The sequence below is a fragment of the Zosterops lateralis genome, assembly GCF_965231275.1.
Source record: "Zosterops lateralis genome assembly, chromosome: 20".
Lineage (NCBI taxonomy): Eukaryota > Metazoa > Chordata > Aves > Passeriformes > Zosteropidae > Zosterops > Zosterops lateralis.
In genome coordinates this window covers 4,957,201-4,983,753 of record NC_139780.1, presented here as the reverse complement: position 1 = coordinate 4,983,753, position 26,553 = coordinate 4,957,201, and the positions used below count along the sequence as shown (strand labels likewise).

The following is a 26,553-nucleotide window of genomic DNA, read 5'->3' as shown; positions in this document are numbered from 1 at the left end:
GGCATGTTTTAACACATCTGGATTTTCTATGGAAGATCACCAGAGATAAACCAAGGGTGTGGAAGATAGTCCCAATCTGGCCATTAAAATTTTAGCCAGCAATTTAAAGGAAAAGAAAGTGGGATTTCTTTTTAAAAATCTAACATGAAGCAGCAGCTTGAACCACAAATGTTTCGTGGCATCCACCATCGCTGAACACTCAGGTTCCAACTGAGATTTATGTTAAAATTGTGATAATCAGGAATGCAGCAGTGCTTGGCTGCCACGCTTGGACAAGCTCCACAGAAACCCTTGGAAGTTGTGGTCTGCCATACTGGGAACAGCCACCACCAAGAGCCTGAACATACCTGAGGTCCTCTCTCTCCTTTCACTCCTGGACGTCCCAACAAAAATGGAAATGGAGTGGGTCCCAAGGGGTCAAAGATCTGATAGCCATCAGTGGCAGCTGAGGTGGTGAGGTTGAAGGCCTGTGTCCTGGCTCTGGAGCCGGGCCGGGCAGAGCCCAGGGGGGGCTTGGTGAACACCAGAGGGATGACACTGGGATCCACTCTCCTGGTGGGGGACGGCACGTGCTTCTTTGGGATGGGCACACGGCTTGGGTTCTGCGGGGTTGGCTTCAGGGTGACAAGGTGGACACTGCTGGTTGTGTTATCAGCCACCCTCCTCGTTGGCTTTACAGTACCAGGCACTCTGGGGGGCTCAGCAGTTGGTTTTTGGTTGATTTTCTTTTTGGTCTCTTGCTTGGACTCCTTCCTGCTGGCCGTGACCAGGCTCTGGCTCGTTGGTGGGGCCCTTCTGGCAGTGGGAAGGGGAGTTTTCTCCCTGCGTGTGCCGGCAGTGGGCTGAGACACCCTGAGGGTTGTCCCCGTGCCCCGAGGGAGCGAGGACAGGGTGGGTACCTGGGGTTTGGGACTTGATGGAACAGGTGGGGCCACGGTGACCTTGGTGGCTTTGGTAGTCAGTCTCAGCCGTGATGGTGGGGTTGACAGCAACGTGAGGGTTGTTGCACCTGAACCCCTTGTCTTGAGGGGTGCAGTGACCCTGCCAAGCTCCAAGTTTGGGGCAGCAGTGGTCAGGTTTTTCAGACCCTGCAGCGAGGGCGCTGTAGGCTGTGGGGTACTGGGGGAGGCACTGGGATCCCTGGGCAGGAGGGGGATGAGTGGGGGCAAGTTCGGCCGGTAGGTATCTGCTTGCCTGCACTGTTTTTTCAGGTATTTACAGTAATGATGAGCTGCCTTGGCAGAAGGATAAATATCAAACTGGCAGATGGCTCCTTCAAACTGTACGGAGTGCTGGCTTATCTTCCCAAAGAGGAAAGACCCGTGAGGATCCAACGCCTCGTCCTTTTTAAAATGCAAATCTGCATGTACTCTGTGCTTCCCACAAGAAGTAAATAAAGTGACAGTCTGGCCACGAATATTGATGGCAATGTTGTGCCACTGGCCGTCGTGGACATTGTAATCAAAATATACAGAGCGCTTGTGGCCCACGTAGACGATGATCTTCCCGGGCACAAACTGGACCCCCAGCTGCAGTTTTTTCTTTTTGCTCCTGACAGCAAAGAGGAAGGCGTTGTTGATGCGGTGGGAGCAGAGGCTCAGCACCAGGAGCAGGTCAGAGCTGGAGCCTGCGGGGAGGAGGGCGCTGAGCGGCGCCTCGACACGGGCTCGCTGAGTGAAGATGACCCCTGATTTGAAAGGAATGACTCCTTGAGGAACTGCACGTGAGGAGGACCATCCACTCGATGGCCTTTTCCCTGACAGGCCCAGTCTTTGAAGAACATCCACATCTGAAAAGAGAAACACAAAGATTATGTGAGGTGCTGGGCAACCCAAGGGCTGGATGGGTGTGGAGGGAGGTCAAACCAATCCACGCACAAAGGCAACAGGATACAGGAAATCCCAACTCACAGATCTAATCCCACCCTCTCACATATATATTCCCATAACGAGCATGGAGAACTCACAGCTCTTCTCACATTGTGTGAGGAGCAAGTGCATGGTCAGTGTGATTACCAGTAACTGCCAAAAAGCATCAGCTCCATGGTGCCTCTGGTGAGTTCCCCCGTCCTACCAGGGACCAGCTCAGATGTTCTGGAGGGAGCTGACCTCACTACAAGGAAATTTCCCACTGAGCACCACTAGTCCTCTTCCTGGGATTTAATTCTGAGTACTGACCACATAGCTGGAAAGGAATTTGAGCAACAGATTGAGCTGGGATTGCAAAATTTCATATCCCCAGAGGGCAAGTAACAAAACTTCCAAAGGGAGCAAAAGCCTTGTATCTGTCTCTCTCCAAGCTAGCAAGCAGCAGCTTTTGATCTTTTGAGAGTTTAGGGAAGCGCAGGTGCCTCCCAGCATGAAAAAACTGCACCTAGATTTCAGTGAACTGCTCAAGGTTCTCAACAGCAGCACTTTTTTTCCCCCTCGCAGATCATCTTACAGCATTAAATTATTTTAATAGGTTGGAACCAGATTTGCTTGGGAAGAGCTCAGAAATTGTTTATGGCTGCCACTGAATGGTGGAGGTAAGATTTGCCTCCTGCATAATGTCACCTAGGAGCCAGGTGTCTTGCTCAAGACAGGAGGAGAGGGATTGATCCCTAGAGGACCTTTCTCCCCCAACTCCAGGAGGAATTTGCAATGGACAGACAAGCAGAATCCCCTGCTTTCTGCCTCAAAGGTGTATCAGGAGTCAATCACAGCTCAGATTAGCAGGCAACAGCAACACAAACTGGGGCCAGCTGGCAGCTGCCTCAGCTGAATTACTTAACTGGAGAAGATGCCGAGGTCTACGTGAGCAAAGCTGCAAAGGTAAATGTGCCCAGACCTGAAAAAGGTCTGATGTTGAGCAGCTAAAGGAGCTCAGCCTAGAGGAAAAGGAGATTCAGGGGAGGACTTCTCAGTCTCTACAACACCCAGACAGGAGGCTGTAGTCAGGTGGGGGTCAGGTTCTTCTCCCAAGTAACAAGCAATAGGATGGCAGGAAAAGCCCTCAAGTTGGGCTGGGGGTGGGGGGAAGGGGGTGTTAGAATGAAGAGTAGGAAAGGCTTCTTCACCAAAAAGTTTGTAAAGCTTGGAACAAGCTGCCCAGTGGAGTCACCATCTGTGGTAGTGTTCAAGACATCAGATGTGGCACTTGGGAACATCTAATGGTTTAATGGTGAGCTTGGCAGCCCCTGGTTAACAGCTGGATTTGATGATTCTAAGGGTTTTCCAAACCAATGACTCCTGTGACACCAGCACTACTGACAGTGAGCTAGGAGAGCTGCACTTTCTCCCCTCTTCCTGCCCAAATGCAATGCCATCACTCCTGGACCAGCCAGATCTCCCATTTCAGTGCACTTTGGGGAAGCCAGTCAGGGCTGTACAACCCAAATGCTAGGCAAGAATTTGCAAGGCAAGAATTTAACACTCAGAAAGGTGGTGGTGCCAGTCATGGCTAACACCATGGGATTGCAACTTTCCCAGATTAAATCAACAGTCCTCCAAAGAAAAAAAAAAACCAAAAAAACCAGAACTTTTCTAAAGTGGCTTTGGTATTCAGCTGCTTTCACCCTTAACTATTAAATGTTCTGCACAGAACACAACATTTGCTGCTGGCCAGGAAGCGAGGAGAAGGATGAGAAAACCTCTGTTCCTTGACTTTGGCAAAAACCTCAGCCATTTTTGTATGGGAGAATGAGTCAATCAGTATTTACCTTGCCTGAGTTTAGCTTTATTCCCACCTTCCTTTTTTTAAAGCAGCTTGAGTCATCTTCTAACAGACACTACCCTGAAGAAGATGCATCAGATGTAGAAAAGCATGGAAATGTTCCCAATCTGTGCAGAGGGTAATTTACTGCACAGCATAGTCAAGTGTTAATGACAGAATTTCTCCCAAACTCTGAAATCCCTGGTCCCCCACTGTTTTTTATTCTATATTGTCCAACAGGTCTGTCTCTCAGCATAGCCTTCCTCTCTCTGAACAGAGGAATCATGGCAGTGTCTTCATTCTGGATAATCTCCAGAGTCCATGAAACAGCAAAGGCCAAAGCCTGGCTTTAGTGAAGTGAAGTGGGACCCTTGCCACAGACTTCAAAAGCATCAGGATTTATCCCTAAGGAAATAAATTTACCACTTAAGCAAGCAGCTAGTCTCCAGCTTCCAATTTCTATGTGTATTTTTAGGTTCTCCCTCAGAGGCAGACAGGGGTTGTCTCTGCTAGAGATGCTGCACACTCTAGGAGTTATTTATTGGGTAGCTGCTCTGCAAAGACCTAAGGATGTTTTTTCCCTGCTCAGAGGACGCTGCTGCTGCTGCTGTTTGCAATCCCAACCCAAGTGCCTCGTTAGCAACAGCATCCAGGAGTGCTCAAGGAAAAAAAGCACAACCCAAACACTCTCCCTCAAACCCCACTAAGGTGGAGCCAAACCTTGGATGCCTACGCAAAATCTGAGTGAAGAGTCCTCCTGCAGGACACGTATGTGGACTTTCCAGCACTGGGTCCAGGCACGGAGCTCAGGGCTCCTGAGCACCCAGCCCATCTCCTCTCCATCCCATCCAACTGTCCCTGGCTGCTGGGGCGCATCTCCTGGGATATGGGATGTCATCAACTAATGTAAAATGCAAAGTAATTCTGACTTCCTGAAGCAGCTCCAAGTTCAGCAGAGGATTTTTTTCCCCTTCAAATTTTTTCCTCTCTGGATTTTTCCATCAAAACACATTATTTAAAAAGAACGTTCATTTAGAGCTGCCTGATCCCAGGTTCCTCAAAGCTACAACATTCCTGTACCAACATTTGAGCAACTGGGAAAAACCTCATCTATCAGATCCTATGCATGAAGTGAGATACACAGAGATTCCTGAACAACCATAAGATCATCTCTGAAAAATGGAAAAAAATATTTTATTCTTCTCCTTCCCATCTCTTTCTTTCCCTCCCCCTTTCCCCACACAAAAAGCTGTATAAGAAAAGCCAAAAGGCAGGAGAGAAATAACTTGCAGCTTCCCAGATTCCAGCAGCCAAGATGTGATGCCCATAGCTCAAACTGGATTGAATAAGTGCAGCAGTTCCAAAAGTTACTGCCCAGACCCTTAATCAGGGCACAGCAAATGAACTCACCTCACAATCTTTTGGATTTGTAACACTTATGGAAAGATCATCCTCTGTGTTCCCTGATTTTCCAGCATACAGGAAGAGTCCTAATCCTTAGAGTAACAGCCACAGTGGTTTCAAAAGCCCACAGCATTGGCTTAATTTCATCCTCACACTGACCTATGAACAAGTTCTTACTGCTTCTGAATCTCATGTTTGAAAGTCCCAGGTGATGACACAGCCTCAAGTCACCAAAGGTTTTTTTACAGCCTTTACCTTCTTGGAAGGTTTTATTTTCTGGTACCCAGAAGGAAATGCTCTCTTTCATTGTGTGGAAACAAGGCAAGTTTTTAAAAATTATTTTATCACAGAGGAAGTATCTCAGAGGGGAGTTATCAACTACACCAAGGTAAACACAATGAGAGGGAAATTAAAAGAGTTTGCTTTAGGCTGATGATAACAAAAGACGTGGCCCCATCCCATAATTATCATAGGAGTAAAATGATGGATAGAGGTGAATCTGAACAGCACATTATAATCTACTTCAAAAGTGAGATGCCAAGACACAGTATTTGTTCTGCCTCTTTATGAGCTGACATAAAACTTGCTCTGAAAACTGCTTGACTAAGTAATTCAGCCAGATGTTCACCTCCTTTGCATGGAGGCAGAACTTGGAAAATATTACATTTTTCAAAATTGCTGATGGCAGGGATCTATCCTCCCCCTGTGAAAAGTGGTCCATGGGCTGGCTGACAGCTGAGTGTTGACCAAATTTCTATTTTTCCTTCATGTTTTAGAGACTGAGAGGAGAGCCCTGGAGCCTGCTAGTCCACTTAGTGTTGTCTGCTGACGGCAGGGGAAGCTGCTCACTTCCAGCAAATACCCATGTAAAACACCCATGTGGGAAAGGTGTTACTATTTTAAGAGGAGAAGGCTCCTTTACAAACAGGTATTGCAGAGATGCTCAGCACCCACTATCAACTGTAAAAGGTGACTTTTTGTGTGTGTGTGTTTTGGTTGACTTTGAAGCTTTTCATCTCCTTCTGTAGCATCACTGATTATTGTACCTCAGCCTAGTCCTGGGAGGTGATGCCTGGAGAAGGGGTGAAGGTGTCACTCCTCTACAGAATATTCCCTTACAGCACAGGGATTGAACCAGATATAGCCTTTCTATTATCAACTAACCCTGTGGGATTGTCCTCCCTTAAATTTGCTTTTACCTTTAACATTATTTCTGTATGTGTGACATCCCCTGTGCTGGCAAGGGCATGCCTGGGGTGCACCAAAATCAAGGAAAAAAAATCTGTCTGCCAGAGACATTTAATTCCATAAAGCCTCAGTGTCAAGGGGCAGATTCTAAAAGCAGCTAAGTCCTGGCAAGTGCAGGGAGATGCCAATGACATTTTAGACATAAAGTGCTTCACTGTCACCAGTTCCACCAGACAGACAGACTTTGAAAATCTGGTGGGACACGTAACCACCTGTACAAAACCTGGTTCTTTTGCCAGCTCTTAACTGCACCATCTGCACTGCAAACCATCAGCAATAAATGCATCTAACTGTGCACTGGGCTCAGACATTGATTGTTAAGTTATAATCCTACACTGGTACCAAAGCACTTGGCTTTACTTTTGTTGAAAGAGGAGAGGGGAAAAAAAAAAGTGTAATTTACCTTCGGAATTTCCCTGTGTGAATCCCAGGAACCAGGTAAAACACAATATAGTCCAGAGAAAGCAGAATCCCCTAAAATTGGAAGAGAAGGAAAAAATAATGTATTTCTACAACAGCAGTAACAAAACCAATTCCATTGTTTGAGGTCTTCTCCTTGATCCCAAGCCTAGCAAAGGCAGTGACAGTGTCAGCAAGACTCCAGGAAGTAAATTCAGGCTGAGACTTTATTTTTCTGCTTAAAAGTCATCTAAAACCTGCTGAACTTAATGGAAAAGTTTCCCAATGGTATTAAGAGCCTTGAACAAGGATCAGCCCAGTGTTCTGAGATTCAGGGTTATCACTGCTGGGCCATCAGTGCCTTCACTGCTGCTGCTCTTTGGCACTCACCCCACCTGGGACAGACCACCAGAAATGCAAGAGAATGGAGAAATCATTCAGAGCTGGGAGGCCTAAAGCCCTGCCAGGAGTGCACGTGCAGGGCTGTGGGGACACGGGTGGGAAATGGGCTGACACTCAGTGCCTTGTCAACCTCAGCAAACAAATCCTGAGTCCTAATGCTTTATTGTGTGCTTAACAATATCCTTAGCATGCAAAATCCTACATGGATCTGTTTCTCGTGTTACACCCAGACGCAAAGATGGGGGCAGCTTCCAACCACTCAGCACCCTGTGCTGAGCCACTGAGAACCTTCTCACAAGGCTGGTATGGCAGCAAAGTTCAGAAAGTGGGAGATCCACAGACTTCCAAGCCTGTGCTCTCACAGACCCTTTCATGCCTGACAGGGAATTTGACAAACCTCTCTGTTAGCTCAGCTCTAAGCCTTCAAATGCCATTGAAAACAACAGCTCAGGGAAAAAAAACAAAAACTTTAACCAGAAAGGTAGCTAAACCCCCTCCTTTCCCCCATCAGCTTCCTTGATTTGTAGCCAGCTAAAGAACATGGGAAACTCCTTGGTTTAGGCTCACTTAAAGCTGTCAGTGGAAAGTTTGAAGATTGAATTCCCTCATCTTCTAGAGAGGATATTTAACAGCTTCATCAGCAAAGGCTGCTGGAAGAACAGACAGAAATGTAAACTACAGAAAGTCCTCAGCCAGGAGACAGCAGTGGAACATCCACAGGTTGTTTGTCACTTCAGCCCAGCCAGTGTGAGCACCAGGCTGTGCAAAGCCATGCTAAACTGCAGCTTGCTCATCTCTCCCCATCTGATATACAAGTCATATATCAAACCACTCCTCTCCTGCCATCAGCCCTCAACTTTAGCCCAAGAAAGCATCCTCTGAGAATGTATTACCCTGGGCCAATCCTCTCCCTGTGCAGGAGACCCTTTCCCACAGCTAAAACAAAGCCACAGTGATTTACATCAGTGAGGAAACCTGGCCCTGAATGTAAAAATCCATCCAGGAATCCAGCCACTAACTAATATTTTAAGGCTTGAAGAGATAAAATACTGGAGTGGTCCCACATCAACTGGGGAACAAATGAGCTGAAGAAATCCATGACCTCCCTTTGCTGTTTCCATCACCCTGACACTGGGCTGCACATTTCAGGAGCTCTGAGACTGCTTTAGTTTATGAAAGAACAGCCAGGAATAGCCCAATCCTGGTGTTCTTTTGCCATGTCCTACAACCAGCCATATCCTAAACCAAGATCCAGAGATCTCCAGCTGGGGAGCCTTGGTTCTTCTCTGACAACTTCATCCCTTGGGACACAACTGTTGGGCTGAAGACACTGCCAGCTCCAAGGAGAGATGCTGTCCCAGTACCTTCAGGGAGTGGAGGAAGGGAAGCAGAATAGGATGATCCTTCATGGCTAAAATCCACTTCACATGACAACCTGAATTTCTGTGCTCATCTCCAACAGAGTTTAAGATGAGGACACAATTCCATGTGTGCACAGAGCAAAGCCCTGATTGGGTATCATCAGCTGGCCCTGACTGCCACAGGACAGGGAACGGAGTCATCACCAGCAGCAGTTCCAGGAGTTAAGAACCTGTGGTCTGATGAGGATCAGATTTGTACAACCAACTGCTGCTTGCAACAGACTGAAGTCCACTTTTTGTTTTTGTGGGCTACCTTCACAAACCAAACTCCCTGTTGATTGACACAATGAGGAGGAACAAGTTTTGGGGGAAAATCCAGCACATAATTTCATTCCAGTGACACTCCTGGGCTGTAAAGCAGACGAATGCACAGTGTGGGATCCAGCTGGCCCCAGCCCTGCTCCTGGACCCCTTGCATGGCCAGCACCGTAAGAGCTGAGAGTGGGGCCGGGTGCCAAAACGCTGAAGAAAAACACTTTGGCAAAATTTACCAACTTAATGGAAAAAGCAAAAGCAGCTTCCAAATGGCAGCCGTGTGAGTGATGGGGCTGTTAATTATCCCAGGATTTTTAATGCAGGCTCTTTTTCCGTTACAGTTCGGCAGCGACGAGAGCTGCATAAGCAGCTTGAGCAGCAAGAGTAAAGAAGATTTTTCTCCTTATATACAGCTATCAAACCCACCTGGCCTTTACCTCGGCTTTTTCCCATGAGCAGTGATTTCCATTAAGGCTCTATCAAGAGGTACCACTAAAGGCATTTATTTCTTTTATTCGCAGGGTCTGTGAATACCATAATGAGGATCCTGGGGCTGTTTGCCTGGAGAAGAGAATGCTCAAGAGAGAACTTAGAGCAACTTCCAGTGCCTAAAGGGGCTCCAAGAGAGATGGAGAGTGACTTTGGACAGAGGCATGGAGGGACAGGACAAAGAGGAAGGCTTTAAACTGAAGGTGGGCAGATTTAGAATTAGTATTAGGATGAAATTCTTCCCTGTGAGGGTGGTGAGGCACAGGCTGCCCAGAGAAGCTGTGGCTGCCCCTGGATCCCTGGAAGTGTCCAAGGCCAGGCTGGACAGGGCTTGGAGCAGCCTGGGACAGTGGAAAGTGTCCCTGCCCATGGCAAGGTGTGGAATGAGATGAACTTTGATGGTCCCTTCCAAGCCAAAGCACTGGTGCAGTCAGTGGGTGTAGAGGTGCCCCACAGCACACATGATGTAAGCTCACATGAGCCTTAAAAGTTTTCCAATGCAGACACAAACTCCCTTTATAGCAAACTGAAGTTACTGACTACAGCTTAATTTTACTTCCCTACTTTTGGCAAACTCCTGTGGATCAGTCCACGGGAACTGAGCAGTGCCAGAAGCCCAAGGAAAAGTACAACTGAGAGGGACAGAGGAGCACAAATACCCCAATTCCCTTCTAACCTGACAAGTGCTGGAATAAAGCCCTGCACTGAATTAAGGACAACAAGAGCACAACCACCTTCACACAACTTGGTCACAAATTATCCTCAAGGAAGTGCCAATTTGACAAAACTGAGGGAACCTGTAAAATAATTGTGATCAGCTAATTCCCCACTATTTCTGGAATTAGTTTGGAACAATTTCAGCTTTTTTTTTTTAATTAAAAGGCTTGCCCTGCCTTAAAATAAGAAGTCCTAATGATTTTGGCATCCTGTTTATTTAGATGACAAGTTGAAGCTGAAGAAAATATTTCAAGGGCCCATTTAATTTTTTATTTTGTTTTCTCCCTCATTTACAGTGGAGAAACAGCTTTGAAATTGCCAACGTTACTGCAAGGTGGAAAAACAATTCCCCACCACTTTTCCCCATTCAGGTGTATTTTCTTCCTGTTCAAAAGACCACAAAGCCAGCTGGAAGCTGAAAATTGCTTTTCAAGAAAAGTAAATCTGCATTTCTAGCTGTAGATCAGACAGTGTGTCTTAAAAAGGAGAAAATGCACGTGTGGCTTAGGATCCTTTGCACATGGCTGGAGGTGATATTCTAGAAGATATTCTAGAAGACACCCTTAGAAGTTTTGATAGACAACAGGAAGTAAATCACAACCTATACACTGAGGCTTTAAATTGTACTGTGCATCAATTCCATCATGGCTTTTTTGGGGTAAAAATCTTATTTTGTACCAGCAACCTCCTCTGTGGAGCTCCTGGGGCTTCTGGAAATGATGGTATTTCTCCACTCCCCCTCAACTTCTGGCAAGAGCAATGGAAACACACAACTATGTAGACGTCCCCATATTGACCCTGCTCAGTCCTTTGCTGGACCTCTCCTGCAGTATAAATGGTATTGACTTACACCTCCAGGCAGAGATTTTGTGCACAGGCACTGCTGCAAACCCCAGTGTGACAGGGGCAAAGTTTCTGAAACAACTGAAGTACTATTAGTTTGTAATCCCCATTCAAAAGCTACATTTTAATGGAAAAATATAGAGCAGGCAAACAGATACAGCCCAGAGAAATCCATTCTTAAGGCCATTAAAAAATTCTAAGGAAAGTGATCTAGAAAATATCAATATTAAGGAAGGAAAAATGAAATTCCCATTCTTGGAAGTGTTCAAGGCCAGGTTGGATACATTTAGACCATCCACATTGGATGGCTCAGACCAACTTGGTCTACTGGAAGGTTTCCCTGCCCATGGCAGGAGAGTTGGATCCATAAAGGGCTGATGTTGGCCCATCTGGCACCTACAGCTCCTCTGAGGACCTCTCCAGGAGGGCCATCCTGACCTGCAGTGCACAGAGGGTGGGGGCTAAGCACCAGCACAGCCAGGGTGACCTGCTGCAGACACCTCACCTCGTCCTCTCAGCGGTTTAGGCTGGCATCTGCAGACAGGGGGCTGAAGGGTCCCAAACTGCTGGTCCTTGTCCTCCTGGCTGGAACCAGAGCCTGTGTATTCACTGCACAGGGCTGTCCCAGAGCTGAGCTCCTCCTGCTGCCAGTCTGCTTCCTCACCTGGGAGATGCCAGACTGAGCTGACTCAAACACCCTCCCAGGACCTCCCAACAGCTCTCCAGAGCAGGCAATCTTCCCTGGGAACCCAGCACTCGGCCTCCCCTTGGCTCCCCATCCCTGTCTGTCTGGGATATTGACTTTGCTGCTGTGCAAAGTGACAACACTCGGTGCTGGCCCTGGCCTTTGTGTTCTCCAGTAACTGGAGCCCTTGACAAACAGAAGTGCTAAGCGTGATCTGTCATCTAACTCCTTTTTTGTCCTTCCAACAAACGCCTTTGCATTCCTTCATTTTGTGAATGGGGTTTTGCAGAGCCATATAGAATTCCCCATTGTTTCCATTTGCACTTCAGTAAAAGCATCCATAATTTCTTCTTATGCCCCCAACAAATTGGCAAAGAAAAGGAAGGGGAGAAAAAAACCCCACCAACTCTGTGTTTATTCCTGAGCAGAGACTTCCCACAACCATCTCACCACCAACCTGGGCAACCTTCAGTCAGTAGCAGCATCTCCATGAACAGAGACATTAAGCAGGGCAGATTTTAACCCCTCAACCCATTGCAGAAAGAGGATGAAGCTTTATTTTGATAAAGCACAGCCTCAGAGAGACACATGGAAATAGCAGGAGAAGGTGGTCATGGACTGTGATGCTGTCTGTCCTTCATGGGACACATCTCCAGGTGCAATTGCCTTCTCTCTACCCCAAGCACCCAGCACACACATCATTTGCCACCCTATTGCTGAATTTGCTCAGCAGTGCCATAATCTGTCCCCAGACCACCTGCCTAACTTGCAAGCAACCCTCTTTTCCTCTCAAAAAGGATCCATGTCTCCCTCCAGCCCTTTTAGGCCTTCCCAGGGGCTGAGCCACCTTGATGGGTGGAAGCTGCAGTACCGTGTGTGCAGCACACAGATGGGCCAGGCAGCCCCAAGAGCAGCATTGTGCCAACACCCCAGGGCTGTGACAGCAGGTTGTCACCCATCAGAGGTCTCCAGGAGCATCCAGCCTCCTCCATGGCCAGCATGGGGCACTGGGGCTGGAATGGGCCAAATAACACAAGAGCAGTGGAACAGCACTGGTGCTGCAAGGCTGGATGTGCAGTGGAATGCAAACCCTGCCCCGTGTTTGGGGGGGCCTGTGCTCAGCAGAATGCAGCAGCAGCAGCAGGAATGACCAAGAGGGGCACGTTAAGCTTGAAGAGCCTGTAAAACTTTGTGTCATTCTGGTTTTACGAACTTTGGCAGCTCAAGTGTTCAGGCACACTCTGTGAGTGCTGCTCCTCCCCTGGGGAACCAGCCCTCCCACTCTCACCCGCAGGTCTCCTACGTCCCCCGGCTCCCCAACCACCAGCAGAAGCTGCAGGAGTGCTGGTACAAGAGGGACCCCCAGTGCCACACAGGAATGCACCAGACCATTCCCATCACAGGCTGTCTGCAGGCAGCACAGCCCTCACCCACCCAAGGGTGGCCTGGTGGGCACAGGGACACGTCAGCCCCGGGCTCAGAGCAGCCTGTCCGAGCCCAGTGGCCCCAGTGGGATCATGGAGCCGTGGGATGCACGGCGCCCTGCCAAGCAAATCGAAACCCAGCACCAAAAATCCCTCCGGGAGATGATGAGAAGGGCAACAAGCGACCTCTGCTGAGGAGGGACTGGAGCAGCACACGGCAGGGGGACAGGCCGGGGAACACCCTGGAACAAAAGGCTCTCCCCTTGGAGGCACCAGGGCAGAGCCCGGCCAGGTTTCCCACGGCCCCGCAAGGCTCCGAGCCGTGCTGTGACAGCCCGGGACACAGAACCGGGCACAGATCTCCACTCTGCCCGCTCCCGGCCCCCTCCGTACTGACTAACCCTGTGCCCACACGGCTCAGGTGTGTCCCCGAGCGCCACCAGGGACCGGAGCAGGACCCCGCTGTCCTCATCCTCAGCGTGAGCAGGGCCAGGCTGAGCAGCCGGGGCTCTGTCAGTGCCAAGTGTCCCCTGTCCCCTCGCCGGGACACGCTGCTCCTTTCAAAGGGACCTTGATCTGTGTGCTCCCCTTTTTGGGCTGCTCTGTTTCTGAGGCCAGCCCTCCCCGCACGCGGGTCCCAGGCGGTTCTCCCGGAGCGTGCCCAGCACTGCAAAGCTGTAACGCGGAGATGCCGCGTCCCCAGACGCGCCGCAGCCAAAAAACCCCAAACAAACAAACCCCCCGCACCGCACGCACCCTAAAGCGTTGAGATCCACCCCTTGCGAGTACACACACACACAGAAAACTTGTCGAGGAGAGCTGCTGCAGCCCCTGGAAGGGCTCCCCGTGTAACTCCACGCACAGACTGAGCCTCCAAAGGGAGCTGCACATTGATCCGCCCCCGGCTCTGGGGATGGGGCGGCGACACGGTGACCCCGGGGCTGCCCCCAAATCCCCTCGCCCCCTGGCCCCTTTCTTCCCCCTAAAACACCCCCATCCCGCAGCCCAGCCGAGCATACAGAGGGATCCTGTACACAACTTTTTCAAACTGCCAGGCAGAAGAATCCCAGCCTTTCCAAGGGAGTGTCGGTAAATCATCGGTACATCCGACAACGCAGCCGAGCGGGGTTAACCCTTTGCGGGCTCCCCGGGAAAATAACAACAACAACAACAACAACAACAACAACAACGAAACCGCCACCAACGAGGCGTTTAACAATGAAAACAGTAACACTCGGCCCCGGCTGTGGGAGAAGGGGGGAGGGCGGGCAGGGTGTGTGCCGGGAGCTTTTCATGCACACACACGGATGGAGAGGGAGCGGCGTTTTGTGTGTGCCGAGCACACTGAGGAGCTGACACCGCGCACCTCCAGCCCCGGGGGCTCTCCCAGCAGAGCCAGGCCCCCGTGTCCCCGAGGGACAGGGTGAGGAGCAGCGGCCCCTGTCCCCAGGAGGGGCTGGGACCCCCCTGTGCCGGGTGAGGGCTCCGAGAGGCAGAGAATCGCCCGTTCCTGCATCAGCCCGGGGGTTCCCCGGCTCCCGGAGCGGCTCCCGGGGCTGGGAGCCCCTGTGCCGGTGTGTGGGGACCGGGGGGCTCCCCCTGCCCTCCCCAGGGCCGGTCCCCTCACCCCTCACCCCGTCCCCCTCTCCCGCCCCGCAGCGTGGCCTCCCCGCTCCGGAGCCCGTTGTGCTGTGCAGAGCAGGAGTTTTCACATCATCCCCGGGCAGAGAGGAATGTCTCCCCCCACACACGCCGTTCCCAAATCCCGGGATCCCGCGGCTCCCCGGCACCCCCAGGGCTCCCTTTCCCCAGCGCGGGGGGAAGCGGAGTTTGTACTCACCCCCTGCCTGCCGCTGTAGCTCTGACTCTGGAGACCGGCTCTGATTCCGGCTCCATCACGTTTAGTGCATTGTCTCTTTCGGGCAATTTTTGCGGCAATCCATCAGAACTCGGGGGACAGGGCGGTTTGTGGGTACATCCTTCCCGGGAGCCCGGCTGTGGCACAGACACCCCCGGCCCGCACGGCTCACTCCTTCCTCCTTCTCTTCTGGGTCCTTTTGCTTACACAGATCTTTTAATCCCATTTAACTCCCTCTCGGCAGACTGCAATTACCTTGGAAAAAGGAGAGAGAACACAAAGTACACTCTAGGAAGCCAGGCTGGCCCATGGTCGCTGGATTTCTTGCCTTTTTTTTTTTTTTTTTTTCCTCTCCTTATAAATAATGCAGTTTCTGTGATCTCTGATTCCCAAAGTCCGTGATTTCAAGTGTTTTTTTTTTTTTTTTCTTAGCTGTTACTTTTTGTTGTTGTTCTTGGTGGTTGTAATTATTATTTTTATTTGCAATGCAGATGTGCCTCCCACCCCCCCCAAGGATCTCTCCTCTGGACTTAGAGAGAAGAGGAAAAGGCAGATTTTGAGAAATGAAAATTATTTAAGGATGTCTTTACTTCCTCTCTCTGCTGCCCTCCTCTGTAATAGCGACGCATTTACGAGGAATTGTACAAAATAAATAAATAATTCGGGGAGAAAAAAAAAATTTAAACAAAAAAAAAAAAAAAAAAAAAAAAAAAAAGAAAAGGAAAAAGAAAATTTGGCTACGAGAACTGCGGGGAAAGAATTGAAGAGCCTGTCCAGGCTCCAGGGAGGGAAGCACAGGCTTTTCTTTGGGGGCCTGATGGAAATTGCAGCCCCCTGCACTCACCTGTCCAGGGCCAGGAGCCACAAACCAGCCCCAACCCACCTTAGAAAGTACCTGACACGGTTTTTCCCTTGGGATCAGCGCTTGCTGCAGGCACTTGGGAGCCCGTGGGTGGGTCTCAGGCTTGGAGGAGAAAAGCCCCCGTGCCCCTGTTCCCCTGCTCTGCTTCCCCAGGGCACCTCCAGAGCCCCTCCCGGCACCAAGGGATGGAATCTCCATCCCGGAGGGCAGGAACAGGAAAAGGCGTTTTCCTACGCGGGGTCCATCAGAACGAGCCGGATCCCGAGTCCGCCTGTCCGGCTCTGCCAGGAGAGGGGACTCCCCCCTCCATCCCTGCCTTCCCCTCCTCGCCCAAAGTCCCACCCAGCCAACCGCGGAGCCCCAGGGCCACGGGCAGGTCCCTCCTGTCCACAGCAAACCCCGTGGGGTTCCCTCAGGCAGGTGAGGGCAGAGCTCGGAGCCGTCCTGCCTCCTCCCTGCACCCCTGGGTGCCCCTGCACCCCTGGGTGCCCCTGCCCTGCTCCCTCCCCCTGTCAGCGCCTCTGCCTTGGACACTTACTGTGCAGCGAGCTGAGAGCCTGAGCAGCATCTCCCTGCAACCCCATGGCCGCGGGCATTCATTTGTCCCAGCAGCTCACGGAAATTGCTGCTTCTTAAAAAATAATAATGACAATAATTAAAAAAAAAGAAAAAAAAAAAAAAAAGGAAAAAAAGGAGGGGAAAAAAAAAAAAAAAGAAAACTCAAACAAAGCCCCTTCCTCCCTCCTTCCCCTTCAAGGTGTCTCCTGCTCTGCGAGCCCAGGAGAGGCGGCCGGGGCGAGGGGCCCGGAGCCAGCCGGGGCTCTCTGGGGTCCCCCCAGATTCAGCAGATAATCCTCCCCCGCGGGCACGTCCCCCTCGGGCCGTCGCTCCACTCGTGGGTCATGGATGCTGCAGGGATCCAGGAGAGAAGCGGCCGCTGGGAGGGACATGGATGTGAAAGGGGTGGAAGTTCTGAGGCTGCCCTTGTCCTTTTAAATAGCTGCAGCCCGGGGACTCCGGGCTGGCGGGGGTGCCCCAGGTATCCGGTTTCAGCAAACAGCAGCTAATGAGCAGAGATCCAGCCTCCGAGGGGCAGGATCAGCGCTGCCGGCGGGCAGGGGGGCACTCCGGGCACCCCACCAGGAGGGGAGGGGAGGGCTGCGGGTCAGGGGCTGCCTGGTCACCGGCAGGGCAGGGGACAGGGCTGCAGGGCAGGGGACAGGGCTGCAGGGGCTACAGGACCCCCAGGACAAGGGGACAGGGCTGCAGGGGCTACAGGACCCCCAGGGTAAGGGGACAGAGGGCTACAGGGCAGGGGACAGGGCTGCAGGGGCTACAGGACCCCCAGGGTAAGGGGACAGGGCTGCAGGGGCTACAGGACCCCCCAGGGTAAGGGGACAGGGCTGCAGAGGCTACAGGACCCCCAGGGTAAGGGGACAGGGCTGCAGAGGCTACAGGACCCCCCAGGGTAAGGGGACAGGGCTGCAGGGCACAGGGCAGGTGCTGAGCACCCAGCACAGATCCCAGACACCAGTGTGGGTTTGCCATCAAAGCTGAGCCACCTCAGGGGCTCCCTCCACAATGTCTTACTGCATTATCCCCTGAGATAGGGAAGAGCTGAAGCTCCTCAAATCTGAGCATGGACACTAAATTTTCACACTCCCCATGAGAAATACACAGCCACAAATAGGGCCCCACATCGACCCACCAATACCTGAACTTGAGGCTAGAGGAGAGTGATGTCACATCACGTTCACACCAGAAAACTCAAGGACCCACTGACTCAGCAATGCTTTACTCAAAAGCCTGACCTCAGAGCGTGGCCAAAAGTTGAGGTTTCCACCATAAATCAGATGTCCTATATGACACCTCCTCCTGCCATGCTTGCTAAGGGCTTCTCTCTCTTAATGCATATATTTGCCTTAGTTGTGGTTGCTTGCTGGGTTTTGCATCTCCCAGCTTCTATAGGCAGAAGATTTTATTCATACCTTTGCTCTGAGGTATCTACATTTCGCTTCCTTTCTTGCTTTAGCAGATAAAGTTTTAAGCAGCCACAGCAAAACCATTTGAAACAAGCAGAGTTGGGACTGGGGTTAACTAACAGCCTCACAGTTCCTCTGTCCTCCAGAAAACCTCCTCAGAAGGGTTCAGCTAAGTTACACATCCAGATACTTGTAAGAATTTCCTATTCACAGAAAAATGTGTCTCAAACCCTCCTGAAAGCCCAGGAACTCAGATGACCCAAACAGCCCAGCTTTGAGGACTGTGACTACAGGGGACAACAGGCAGTGGCACAGCTTGTCAGAAACACCATAAAATCTCTATTTTTCTTAGCTATTTTTTCCCCCAGCTGTTCTTTCCATGTTTTTCAGTCACACATTCCTCACTGAGAAACATATTCTAGCCATGCTGAAGTGTTTAAGATAAAGCTTTAATCAATTAAAAAAAACCCCCAACTTTGCAAATAACGGTGAGTTAATCCCTCTGCTGTTGAATACACCTTAGATCTTCCTGCTTATTTCTACTTTTTCTCTCTTCTGAATGCAGCAAATATTTAGTAAACTCCCTTTCCCTCAAAAAAAGTCCAAACCCCACCCTACCCGAAAAGGAACAAGGCCTGGCTTTTCAGACACAGGGACAAAGAAGAAATGTGCTGCATCTTTTTGCAAAGCCTTATCCAAAGGGGATGTGCTGGGAAAGGGCTGATGATGCTTCAGGTGCACAGCATCTCACCAAGGACCACCACAAAACTCACTGACAGCCTCATCCCCAAATCCTCTGCTCGTATTTGCTCCGATGAACGTTTTCAAACCAAACACATGCCTATAAAAGCTTTGCTAGCACGAAGACATAAATGTATCCCAGCAGTAGGAAAAAAGGGAATGAGTTTAAAACAAAAGGAAACCCAACATTGCTGAAGCCAAGGCTTGTGCCAAGTGAATTCAGGTTCAAAAATTAGACCTCATTCTTTAAAAAGAGAAAAGCCACAACATATGATCTGAATAGAAATATATTTAGCAGATTTATTTTTTTCCTTCCAAATTTAAATAGAAGCCATTTTAAAACACTAAATAAACTGAAGTAAAACAGCACATCAGTGAAACAAAAAAAAAGGGGAAAAAAAAAAAAGAACAAAAAGGAACTGGAATGAAATAGTTTAATTAGCCAAAAAATCAAAAGCACAGGGGAGGAGGAAATGCCACCACACAACATGGGGAACAGGGAACAGAACACTTGCTTTTGACAAAACACACTCTCTCAAGAAAAGCAGCGTGTCATTACAGCCTGAATAAATACAGCATCTTAAATACCCACCCGTATTTAGCCACTTTCCAGAAGAACCAGTACCCACCTCTCCTCAGGAGCTGTAGCTCAGTTTAGCATCAAGGCTCTCATTAATATAATTTTGTCTCTTTGCTCCTCTCAGCAAACCAAGTGTGGAGGGACCTGGGAGCCTCAGCAAGGAGTGTCACAGCTGCCCTGTGTGACACAGAGTGCCCAGCTCAGGGAGCAGAGGAATCCCACACTGACCTGGACTGACCAGCCCACTTTGGCTTGGCCTGGAGGACAACACTGAATTACAGTTCAATCATTTGCACCTTTGCCCGAGTCCAAAAAGCCTCCTGGATCCCTCACTGCCCCCAGAAGTCACAAGGAATTACAGGGATGTATTTGGATATATTTAGATAAATACTCCATTCAGGTTTAAAAACCAGGCAGAAGTGAAAACCACGGCACCGGAAAAAACTTGTGGGAGGGATCAAACAAACACACGAAGGAAAGGTGGGATAAAGAGCCTTTCACTCCCTGCTGGGCTGAGGATCCACACCCAGCCTGGAGCAGGAGGAGCTAAACTTGGTCCCTGGCTAAGAGGAGTTGCTGGAGCCACAGGAGAAGGGAGCCCAGCCCTGCCATGAAGGGGTGATGGTCCTAGTGGTGCTGGGAGCACAAACATAGAGCACAAGCCCTGTGAGGGATGGATGAGGGAGCTGGGGTTGTTCAGCCTGGAGAAAAGGAGACTCAGGGGTGACCTTATCACTCCCTACAACTCCCTGAAAGGTGGCTGTGCTCAGGTGGGGTTGGTCTCTTTCTCCAGGCAGCACTGACAGAATGACAGGACACAGTCTCGAGCTGCACCAAGGGAAATATAGGTTGGATATCAGGAAAAAGTTTTTTACAGAAAGGGTAATAAAGTACTGGAATAGTCTGGCAGGGGAGGTGGTGGATTCACCATCTCTGGATATGTTTAAGAAAAGACTGGATGTAGCACTCGGTGCCAGGGTTTAGTTGAGGTTAGGGTTGGGTTGCAGTTGATGATCCTGGAGGTCTCTTCCAGCCTGCTGATCCTGTGAATTCTGTGGGAGAGCACAGCTCTGCAGCCCCACATCATCCATCACGTGGAGCAGGGCAGTGGGGAGGGCTGGATCCACACCTGTGAGCCCGGCAGGGACAGGAGATCCAGCCTGCACACGAGTGGGACTCACCTCCAGCCCACACACAGCCACAGCACTGCAGGCAGTGGCACAGGAGGGACTGGCTGTGCCCGTTCCCAGCTTTGGGGAATGGCTGCTGACTCAGCACCCACCGTGCAAACATCAGCAGCCTCAGCAGCCAGAGCCCCCGGGGGCTGGGACCCATCCCTGGCTGCTGGAGTGGCACTGAGAGATTTCTGCCAAAGCAGAAACACACCGTTTCTATCCCTTTCTTCCCATACTTGGCTGCAGTGCTCTCTCAGGTGTGTCATTCCCTGTAGAGGATTTCCTAATCCCTACATGACTTTTCTATTCAGCTTCTGCATTTAACATGGCTGTACCAGCTCTTCTCACATCCCTGAGCCCTTCTCGAATGACTGGCACTAGTTCAAGCCCAGGATTAAAGTCTTCCCTACCCTGTAGGGACCTGGCCATGAGGATAAACCTGCTGAAGAGCTTCATTTGCCTGCTGGAAGTCCCACCAGCCATGACAGAGCCAAGATCTCAAGGTGGCCCAGCTGGGATCTGGTCAATGGATGCTCCTAATTTGGTCTCTCTGGCTTCAACCAGATTAGGAATTTCTGCAGAGGAGCAGAACATGCAGCACTCCTGGTTTTGGGGTTTGCTGTTTGACAGCTATTCATGATCCAAAAGCTGCTGTGGGTTGTGTTTCTTGCTCCCAGTGCTCTGTGGAAGGTATTAATTATAGAGGAGATGTACAGAAAGCTTGAAAATCATGTATGGAACAGAACTGCTGCTTGGTGTTATTTGCCTCCCTCTCCACAGCCTTCCTGACAAAGCCACTCCTGTCCTGTGCCACAGGCTGCCGGTGACATGTTTGAACTTCTGCAGCCTTTTGATGTAAAATGTTTTAAATTCTTCTTGGGAACACTAAAGGCTTTTGTCTCCTGGCCGGGGCTGTGGGGATGCCACGTCTGGCAGAGCCTGATCTTTCTGTGCTTTCCAGCTGCCCCATATCACACCGGGCTGCCCAGCCAGCCGAGAGGTGGGAATGGCTGTTAATCATTAAATGGGGCCTTTTCCATCAGAATGAAAGGGAAACACAATGCAGCGACACAAGTCCAAGCCCACCCTTTCCCAAGGAAAGGCTGCCTGCTGATTACAGCTCTGTCCTACCTTTGCATTTAGGTGTTTGGAGCAAACCTACAGTTTTACAGGATGGCTGTGAAGTGATTGTTCAGCTGATGGCAGCAGCAGCAGCCTGGGGCTGCCAGGTCAGCCCTGACAATGTAATGCATCACCAGGCTTTGACAGGAAGATGTTACAATTCCTAAATCCTGACTGCCTTTAAGGTATCAGGCAAAGACTGTCTGGTTTTGTGAACGTCCCTTAAATTTCTCTGTTTGTCCATCTGTTCTCTCTCTGGTTTAGGACCTATTCAGTCACTGGTGCTAGTGGAAAACAGCAGAAAATCGACATCACTGGCCAGTTTGGAGCTGTGTTCTCCAGTCCAAACACCAGACCAGGCTGTTCTGCTGCCTGTGGTCATCCTACATTTGAACAGAAGAATACCAAGATCCGTCTTTCCCTTTCACCATGGAGGGGAAAAAAATAACTCACCATTAAACATCCTCTGGGCTCCTGTACACGAGGAGCAGAAGCAGTTCTCCCTGCCTGGAGGTTTGCTAGTTAAATGCAGCAATGCATCAGCAAGCACAAGCACTTTCCCCAGCAGTGTGCCAAAGGAGCCTGTTCATGCCATGGGTTCATGGAGGTGGTTGAGTGCTGTCCTGGATGAGTGCAGGTAACATGAGCTCTCTAAAGAGACAGCATATCTCTTCTGCATGAAACAGAACCACCCTGAGAGTGCCTTCCCCCTCAGCAAAGAGATCACACCAGCAGTGCCTGCTGATCTAAATAATTTCCTGCATGTTAAGGACAAAAGGACAACTGCCACTGTGGTTGCTGCTGCTATGACAGCAATTTACCATGGCAGGGAGCACACACCAGTGTGTAATGTTGCAGTCTGGATTCTGCAGGTCACACATGCACAACCCTTATGACTTTCAGGCAGCACTGCCCAGTCCTGGTGTGGTCTGCCAGTGTTCTGGACACCCCAGTGACACTGGGGCAGGGGTGGGGCAGGGCTTGTGCCAGAGCCCTGCACCCACAACACACAACTGATGCAGGAGAGATGAACCTGACCTGCTCTGAACACTCTGCACAAGGACTTGGGAGCTGCAGGCAGCAAACACTGGCTCTGGAGTCGCTCCAGGTGCTTCTGGAGCAGGGATGCTGTTTGCTCTGAGGATGAGGAACAAGCTAAGAGCAGGAACACAGTGCTGGTGGCAGCTGGAGCTGGTGTGCACACCCAGGCAGCCTCAAGGCAGAGTTCAAAGGGAGATGGAAATCAGTCCAACATCTTGGCCTTCAGGAGCAGGCAGTGTGTTACAGCACAAATACCTGGGACCAAGGTTTTGTGCAAGACAGAAACTAAACCTGAGTCAGATTCTCAGTAGTTTCAGTTGGGAAGGGAGAGGAAAAAGGACTTAGAAAACATCAAAGCAAATGTTGGTCATAACATAAAGTTAAGGTAATAATATTTAAATGCAAAAGGTGGTTTTTCTACTGTCTAAGCAAGGTATATTCTTTGTTTCCCACTGCTGTAGGAAGATAACCCTGGGCAGGCTGTGGGAGCAGTTTGCTGTGCAAAGGGGAATCATACCTGCAGGAAGGAGCTGAAATGGAAATAAATCCAGGGCAAACAGAAGGAATGGTGAGACTGGGCAGATCTGAGATGAGAATTTCTGCACTGGGCTCACTAATGACAACAGAAAAGCTCCTTTAGCAGTGACAAGGGTGAGGCAGCCCTTGCACAAACACACACACGTACATTCAGCAAAGCCTCTACTCTGCTACATCCTGAGGTATCAACACCAAAAATCAACTGCAATTTGGTTTGTATAACCAGAGAAATTTTAAGATATGACCCAGCCGTAACAAGGGACTGCCAAACCTATTCTAAGCCACACACAGTGCTACAGCAGCATTTCATCTCGCAATGGTGCTCAGCTGTTCCTGTGACCAGTCCCCAGGGCTGTGATGAGAAGAGCTGAGGGGTCACTCCCTTCCTTTGGAGGCTCTTTGGTGCTGAGGCTCACACACTAACCCAGATCCCAGCAGGGCTCAGGTTTGGCTTTCACTGCTCAAGTGACCTGAAGCAACTTAAACCATTGCTTTTGTGCCATTATTTCCTTGTCTTTAAAGCAAAGCTTGTGATATAGATCATCCTATGTGTAAAGAGGTTTAAGCCCTTCAGACATCCAGCACTGCCAGTGGCTGTTATTACTTCCCTGTGCAGTTGGCAGCAGCTCCTCATGCAGGAGCAAGTGTAAATCTATTTCCCAACCAGTTTTATATTCAGCACAACCTGCCATCCTCCAGATGCACAGTTCATTACAGGCTGCTCGGTTTTATCTGGCTGTAAAGGCCTGTGTAAAAAAAAAAAAAAAACAACAAAAAAAGCCCTTCTGATTAAACATGCAATTCAAATCCATCTCCTGAAGCAGAGCAGACAGTTCCTGGTGCTTTATCTGCACCGACTGAAATGCAATCTGTGCCACTTAGAGCAGAACAATGCTTGATTTCTTCATACCTCACTCAAATTGTTAACACATAAAGCAGAAACACAGCCCATTTCCACAGAGAAGGTCTCTCCTGACATACTCACTGTGTTAACCCAGAGTATACAAATCTGCTTCAAAGCTAATAGGCTTTTTTTTTTTTTTTTTTTTTCATCCTGCAAACACACTTCTCCACATCTGCACACTCTCTCTCTCCCTCTACTTCAACAGCAATAGTATTTGGTAAAGCTCTCCAAACAGGACCCACTGCAGAAAGGCTGTATTTACTGATGTTTGGGTAAGAACTAATAAGAGACCTGGTTGTGTTTCTGTTTCTTAAAAAAAAAAAAAAAAAAAAAAAAAAATATTCAAGTCAATAAGTCAATATTTATACACCCACTGGTGAAATAAATCCCACCCTCCCCAAGAAGAGGGAAATAAAATGAAATGATTGAATCGGGATTTCATGGAAGGGGAGTTTGTTTGCTTATTTGTTTTCAGAGTTTGGGATATGTTTGGGATTAAAAAAAATTTAATTATAATTGGAATGCAATTGTACTGTACAGAGCAGCTTCACAGTGTCACTGAGGATCAAAAAAAAAAAAAAAAAAAAAAGAAAAAAAAGAAAAAAAAAAGAAAAAAAAAAAGAAAAAGGGGAGGGGGATGCAGTGAGATGATCCTGAAAGGTCCAATCCCAGACCATTCCATGACTCTGTGTTCTGTGATATTTCAGAAATGTGGCCAAGGGATTAAGTCCTCATTGGCAGCATCCAGTGGCATCACTCTAGAGGAGCCTTTTTACAGACCAAATCAGGACACTTTTATTCCCATTTCCCATTCTCCCAGAATCTGTGGGATCGAAGAGTCTTGTCACCGACCAGAGTTAGTTCAGGGTCAAGTTTTACACTCCAAAAACCCAGGAAAAAAATGCTCTGCAGTTTCTTAGAAAACAGTCAAATCCCTCTTCACACGGAACTTCTCAATTGCGTGTCATCAGCAAACTCTTCCACTGGCAAACTCACCACAAGTAAACAAAGTTTATGTTTTATCATTGTAATCTCCCTTCACAGCCAGCCTGAACACCTGCCCTGATTCCGTTAGACTGCTTGTCTCTGACTTTTCTTCATTATGAGCTAAGTTTAAGCTATTTCCTGTTTAGCTTAAAAAGGACAACTTTTAATCTCCTGCTGCTGCTCAATGTATCTTGAGATGCTCCTCTCTGAACAGCTCTGACTCTTTTCCCATCAAACCCCACACTCAGCACACAACTCAGACCAAAACCCACTGCAAAAACTTGCATTAATCAGCAGAATGGGATAAACGAGACTATTTAGTATTTTCCATCTCAAATAAGCAACAATGCTCTGTTAATATTCTTGTCAGGGGCTGTGCCCCAGGCAGGTTCAGTATTTGCACCTCGGTATTAAAAGGCCAACACAAGCCCAGGCATTAACTGATGTGGGTAACGAGGCTCTCCCCTCTGCCTTCCTCCACACAGAACAGCCCAAACAGCATCATCTGAACAGGTCATTAGCACAAAACCCTCCTCACTCTGATGTCCTTAAGGTGCCTTTCATCATCACATCCTGAAAGCCCTTTGCAGGGATCGCTGTGATCCTGGATTCCTCACCCAACGCAGCAGCAGCTTCCCTCAGTTCCCAGCCACATATACAGTTACAGATATATACAGATATATATACATATACAGATATATACAGATATAAAGAAACTGAAAGGGGTAATTCTGAACCAGGGTGTTCTCTGGGAGCTGCATTCTCCTCCCCAACTTCAGAAAGTGAAACCAGACCGTTTGTAAGACTTGTCCCATTCTGATGCCAGTGAGGAGCAAAGCGAGGAGAGCGCAGGAATCCGTGCCCTCCCTCCCCTGACCCCACTGCTCTGGGGAGGACTTGGAAAACTCTCCTGTCCTGTGCCCATATTCAGCAAAGGGACCTTGTGCAGAAAATAAAGTTTCTCTGTATCCTTCACCCCTTCATCCTGAGCTGGCTTGTACTTCTTTCCCCCCCGACATACAATTATTAAACAACAGGAACAAACTAGCTTCTGGGTAAAACTTCCCCCAAAGTAGTTGAAAGACAGCAAGAAATGCCAAGATTTCTATTTGCCTCCATCTTTAAAGGGGAAATAACATTAAATTTAAATACTTGTAAATGCCACTGATTAGCATTTTATTTTATAGCTTTGATTTAAAAAAATATTTCTATTTTCTAGTCCAACAAAGATCCCCTTTCCCCGTGGCGATGCTAGGAGGGGACTCTGCTGAAAATTATAGATTCCAGAGTTTGCAAGAGAACCACAAAGGCTTAATTATAGCTATTGACATTCCAAACACCCACTGAAGGCCTAATCTTCCCTTGGCTAGAAATAACCACACCAAGTGAAGGTAGAAAATGAACATCACCTCAAGCAGGGCCAGCTGATTGCTGCAGTGGGGCATAGAGAGATGCCCTGGTCCCCTCCTGGAGGGGACACTGATGGGGCTGATGCTGTCATCCCACTGCTTTCCTTAGGGGGATTTATCCCCCATAAAGTAGGGCTGCACAAGTTACCCCTTTCTCCAAGAAAGGATCTGTACAGCTCCTGTCTCTGCAGTGGGATTGAACCCCTGTATTCTGCATTTTTAATGCATTTGTGCTGCTCCCAGAGAACATGGCTGCACCCCATCCTCCTGGGGACCTATGGCAAAGTGCTGGACGGAAGGAAGGCTTTTCAGAGAGAGCTGTGACATCCCTCGGAATTGGCAAATGCCTTGACTGCAGTCCCCCATCCCTGTCTG

The 26,553-nt window shown here is 49.2% G+C and overlaps 1 protein-coding gene across 1 annotated transcript in view; it reads right to left on the bottom strand.

Moving 5' to 3' along the window:
* The window catches only part of COL27A1 (collagen type XXVII alpha 1 chain), a 140,702-nt gene extending 124,873 nt beyond the window's left edge, over window positions 1–15,829 (bottom strand). Inside the window, exons 1-3 of the mRNA XM_083875689.1 lie at window positions 14,821–15,829; window positions 6,749–6,819; window positions 348–1,789 (exon numbers count right to left, since the gene is read on the bottom strand). Of these exons, the coding sequence (XP_083731815.1) occupies window positions 348–1,789; window positions 6,749–6,819; window positions 14,821–14,876 (1,569 nt within the window). The 5' untranslated portion in view covers window positions 14,877–15,829. The remainder of the gene's footprint in view (window positions 1–347; window positions 1,790–6,748; window positions 6,820–14,820) is intronic.
* Window positions 15,830–26,553: the final 10,724 nt, after the last annotated feature.